The sequence below is a fragment of the Myotis davidii genome, unplaced genomic scaffold (genome assembly GCF_000327345.1).
Source record: "Myotis davidii unplaced genomic scaffold, ASM32734v1 scaffold1334, whole genome shotgun sequence".
In the NCBI taxonomy this organism is placed as follows: domain Eukaryota; kingdom Metazoa; phylum Chordata; class Mammalia; order Chiroptera; family Vespertilionidae; genus Myotis; species Myotis davidii.
In genome coordinates this window covers 273,149-278,158 of record NW_006285046.1, presented here as the reverse complement: position 1 = coordinate 278,158, position 5,010 = coordinate 273,149, and the positions used below count along the sequence as shown (strand labels likewise).

The 5,010-nt window shown below is 54.2% G+C and overlaps 1 protein-coding gene across 1 annotated transcript in view; it reads left to right on the top strand.

The window, feature by feature from the left end:
- The window catches only part of LOC107181787 (collagen alpha-1(III) chain-like), an 18,255-nt gene extending 15,083 nt beyond the window's left edge, over positions 1-3,172 (top strand). Inside the window, exons 18-28 of the mRNA XM_015558546.1 lie at positions 457-561; positions 840-884; positions 1,137-1,178; positions 1,282-1,314; positions 1,740-1,802; positions 1,884-1,913; positions 2,003-2,062; positions 2,207-2,320; positions 2,600-2,644; positions 2,735-2,788; positions 3,019-3,172. Coding sequence (XP_015414032.1) covers positions 457-561; positions 840-884; positions 1,137-1,178; positions 1,282-1,314; positions 1,740-1,802; positions 1,884-1,913; positions 2,003-2,062; positions 2,207-2,320; positions 2,600-2,644; positions 2,735-2,788; positions 3,019-3,044 — 617 coding nt within the window. The 3' untranslated portion in view covers positions 3,045-3,172. The remainder of the gene's footprint in view (positions 1-456; positions 562-839; positions 885-1,136; positions 1,179-1,281; positions 1,315-1,739; positions 1,803-1,883; positions 1,914-2,002; positions 2,063-2,206; positions 2,321-2,599; positions 2,645-2,734; positions 2,789-3,018) is intronic.
- The last annotated feature ends 1,838 nt before the right edge of the window (positions 3,173-5,010 follow it).

Below are 5,010 nucleotides of genomic sequence, written 5' to 3'. Positions count from 1 at the left end.
GCTGCCCCTCGGAAGCTGTCTCTCTGCTTCTCCTGCAGGTCTGGAAGGGGGCGTGAAACCTCAGAAGCCAGGCAAGTGCGAGAGCCCCTACCTCAGTCCCGTACCTTCTCCTATTGCTCCTTCCAGGACCCCCGCCCCCAGGACCCCTAACATCCCTGCTTTTCCTCTCCAGGATATGGCAGCAGAAATGGGCTGGGGGCCCAGGCAGGTGAGGCCCCAGGGGCAAGGGGGGTAGGCTGACAGGCCTTGGGGCTGGGGGGCAACTAGCAGAAACCATGTCAGGTGGCTAGGTGCCCTGGTCCCCAGAGCAGGTTGTGGCCCAGAGGAACTGGGCCTTTTCGGTCCTGGCCAGTGGTCCCCCCTTGGGAGCTGTGTCTGCCCTAGAAGCTACTGCAGGCTGGTGGACTGGCCGGACCCAGGCCCGTCTGGGCTCACGCCCCCCCCCCTCCCATCTAGGTCCCTGCAATGGGCTTCCCACTCCCGGAGGCCCTTCTGACAAAGCAGGTGGCTGGGGCTCCAAAGCCCAGCCCCCCGCCCCAGCGCAGAACGGCAAGTTCCCAGGTCAGTGTGGGTGGGTGGCAATGGGGGGTGGGGGGGTGTACCTGGTCCCAGAAGGGGCTGGGCCTGGCTGGGCTGCTCAGAAGCCCCCATGCCCATTCTTCACCTGAGAGTGAGGCTTGCTGTGAGCCAACTGAGGCAAAGCCTGAACTCTGGCTCGGAGACCCAGGTGACCCCCAATAGGGCAGCTCCCCCAAGCGCCTGTCCCCCGCATGGCAGGCTGTGGCAGCCCCAAACTGCCTGGCCCTGGGCTCACTCCTGTCCCCTGGCTTTCTTCCTAGCACCGACGCCAGCCATCCAGTGGGGACTGAAGCCTCAGAAAGCAGGTGTGAGTCTGCTGGCCTCTGTGCCCATCCAGAGCAGGGTCGCCCCCCGTCACCCTATGCCCAGGCTGCCCCAGCTGTTCAGGCCGGGAAGGTCCCCCCCAAGTCTGCCCTCCTTCTCTCTGGCTGCTTTCTAAACCCAGTGATTCCGACCCCTTTCCGTGTGGGTAGAAAGAATCCCTCCTTCCTCCTCAGAGTTCCTCAGGTCCATCCTTGGGAAAGTGTGGTCCCCCCTGAGCTCAGTTCTCTTCACAGGGTTCCCCCCTTCAAACGGCTACGGACCAGGAGCAGAACTGGGTGAGGAGGCCCTCGCCTGAGTTCTTCCTCCCATCCCATCCCCACCCTTGTGGCCATCGCTGGCCCCGCCCCCCACCTCTGACGCCCGTTTCCTCTACTCTAGGCTTTGGTGAAGGCCTCAAACCTCAGAAAGTTGGTGAGCCCCCCTCCCCCGCCCCCCTCGCCCAGGCCCTCATCTTGGGCACAGCCTGGCACCTCCTTCACGATGAGCCCTCCTTGTTGCTACCTTTGTCGTGTCTGTCTCTTTCCTTATTCACCCGGCCCATACTTACTATGCGTTGGGCTCCAGTGGTGGCCAGACCAGGCGCCATCTTACTTCAGGCGAGGGTAGAGTGACAGACTGCGGCCAGGAGGGAAGGGGAGCTGCCCAGAGAGAAGCCGGGGAAGGCTTCCGGGAGGTTGAGCAGGGTCAGCGTGCTGAGGGTGGGGGATGTGAGAGGCCCTCTCCAGGTGACCCCTGTGTGAGTCAGCCTGCCTCTCCATGAGCTGGTCACCCTGGCTTCCCCACTGCTGTCCACCCTCAGCCCCCCTCCCAGCCCCCCTCCAATCTGTCTCCTGCAGGTTTTAGTTACGGGAACGGTGGTCTGGGAGCCGGGATCTTCGCCCAGGCCCTCCTGCAGCCAGGTGCCTAAGGGTGGGGTTGGGGAGGTTGGAGGGACTCCTGGCGCAGGGGCTGTTCATGCCTCTGACCTCTTTCTTCCTCAGGGTTCCCTGGGGCCAATGGCTTTAGGAACGGTGAGTTGGGCCCCAGGGGACAGAGTGCAGGGGGTGAGGGGAAGGGACATCAGGTCTGGTCAGGAATGAATCACATGGATCTCGCACAGGGTATGGCGAAGAAGCGCTGGTGTACCCCAAAGCTGCAGCTCCAGCCTCTGAAGGAAATGGTAAGAAATGAGAGTTCAGGGAGCAGAGTGGACCCTGGCAAGGGCTATTAGGGGTTGGGGGGCTCTGAGGCCCAGAGAGGACTGGGGCATCTGGATGTTCAGGTCCAGTGGGCAGTGGTTCCCACAGAAGCTGTCCTCCTGCAGGTCAGACTGAGGCTTTGAGGGGCTCTCCTTGGCCCTCCCTCCAGCCTTGGGGGGCTGCCTGGAAGCCTGGATATGGGGCCGGAGGTGCATATTCAGGGGTCGAAAGCCAACCAGGTAATGGGGTGTGTGGAAGAACATTGAGGGGGGGACGAGGGGTGGCTTTAGGGAGCTGGGTCCTGGGTCCAGGCCCACCCCATAGCCCTGCGGAGATGGAGGGGACATTGATGGTGGAGGAAGTATGAGGGGGACAGGAATGAATGGGACTGGGGAGGGATAAGGGAGAGCAGGGGGCCCTGAGCATGAGCCTGGCACCTGGACTAAGATGAGGAGGTGACAGACCAGATCAAGGGCCATCAGGGACGCAGTGCTCCTACCTTCTGTCCCTATCTCCAGGGCCCTATGAGCAGCTGAGGCCAGAGCTGGGCCCCAGACCCTTTGGTGAGTGGGGTTCTCCCAAGGCCTGGGATGAAGCTGGGAGAGCACTGAAAAGTTCTGTGACCCGCGTCCCCTGGCTTGTTTGTGCCTTAGGAGGCCCTGAGGTGAAGCGAGGCAGCAGTGGCCCGCTGGAAAATGGCTATGGAGGTGAGGGGGAGCCCGTGGCCCTGTTCCCCACGCTCCCCATGCCACCATTGTCACCCTTTCAAGCCGCCCTTGGGGATGCCCCCAGCCCTTGGGAGGGAGGGCAGGCTCTCAGACCACCTGGAGTCATCTGCTGAGTGACTGACCTCACAGACCAGAGGAGGGAGAGGGCTCGTTTCCCCAGGAGGCGAGGGGGGGGCACCTCACCAGAGCTCTGCTCTACCTCTTCCCAGGCCACTGCCCTTTTGGGAAATGCTGAGCCCCTGAGTTGATCCACTGTCATCCTGAGAGCCTGGTCTGCTTGGCAAGGACGGCCAGACGCTTGGGCTTGGTCTCTGGCCTGGGGTCGCCCGCGGGCTGGAAGAATTAATAAAGGCGATGTGCTTCTCTGTTTGCCTTTGTGTGCCATGGCGGGGTGAGGGGTGGGATGGGCTGCCTGGCGTTAGAGCCCCCTGGGCCTACAGTCTCCACTCTGCACCTCATTCATTCATTCAACAAACTGTGTGGCTGTGTGCTACGGGCTTTGCTCTGATGGGAGAGACCATGAGAACAGAACAGATTCGGGCCTGCCTTTGGAGAGGGGGCATCGCTTGGCAAAAATCTATTGGGAGAGCCACATCCAAGTTAGGGACCTTGTGTATTATTTGTGTCTTAATTTATAACAATTTATTAGAGTTATTAAACTAAAATCTCATTTTCCTTAAGCCCTTACACTTGCTTCTGGACATCATTTTACTGATTAATCTTATAATTTGGATGTAAAATTCACTTTCACATTCTTTGATTAACGTTCCATTAGATTATAAATTTGACAGACTGATGCCCCCTCCCTAAACATTTTACTTGTCTTAAAAGTCTGATTAATTCAATTCCCTTAGGTATTTCAAACTATTATATACACATAATCTACTTGATCTCTTAATGGAGGGGTGGGGGTGAATCTAATCAGTAACATCTTCCTAAGCACTCCTAGAAATGAATAAATGAGACTTTTTTGTTATCTCAGATTACTGAATGTTTTCAAACATCTTAAAAAACCAGTTACTAACCCACTCTACAGTATCAGTACTACTGGATCACTTTATTTTCTCATCTCATGATTACAAATAGACTCACCCAGAAATGCAGTACAAATTACTCTCCTAGGCTGGGTCTGGAATGGAGGTTGGGAATTGACCCCCTATTCTGAACTTTGACCCAGTTACAGGACCAGTCTCTATGAGCCTCTGTGTTCTGAGTCTTTCCAAACCCACACCCCTTCTTGCAACCTGGTGAAGTTTTAGCTGAAGAATTAAAGTTGGCCCGGCCAGCATGGCTCAGTGTGTGAGCATCAACCTAAGAACCAGGTCACAGGTCATGACTAGATTGAGGACTCAATCTCCAGTGGTAGCCAATCCACGTTCTGCTCTCATATTCATGTTTCTTTCTCTCTCTGTCCCTTCCTCTCTCTCTAGAAATTAATAACATTTTTTAAAAGAGAAAAAAAAGAATTCAAGTTGAATAGAGTTGATGGGACGTGGCACTCTGTGAGGAACTCAGTTCATCTTATGGCCTGGTTTACAATAACTTGGGTGGAGATCAAAATGTTACTGCAGTATGCACAATGTTTTGGGGATCAACCTTTGGGAGATTCTGTAAACATCATTGGAATTCCAGCCTAATTTCCCTCATTTGAATTTGCTGTATTTGAGAATCATACAGACTTTTGCTTTTTCACAGAACCACTGATTCTCTAAAATATCCAAAATGTCTCCTCATGTATTTCTTTTCCCTGAGGTATGGAATAAATCACATAATCTCTTTACTAGAGAACAGGATTAGGAGCCAACATCTGGGCACAGGCACCACTGAGCAGGCTGTCTCTGAGGGCAGTACCCACCTAGAAATGTTCTAATATTATAAAGATTTCTATATTCCGACTTTAAATAAATTGACCATTCTTTTTATTTAATGATTTTCACCCATGTCATTTACTATTCTTAGGAATATTAACAAATACTATATGTCAGTCAAGCTTTGCTATTGAATTAATATAGTTTTAATTTTAAATATATATTTTATTGATTTTTTTACAGAGAGGAAGGGAAAGGGATAGAGTTAGAAACATCGATGAGAGAGAAACATTGATCAGCTGCCTCCTGCACATCTCCTACTGGGGATGTGCCTGCAACCAAGGTACATGCCCTTGACCGGAATCGAACCTGGGACCCTTGAGTCCGCAGGCC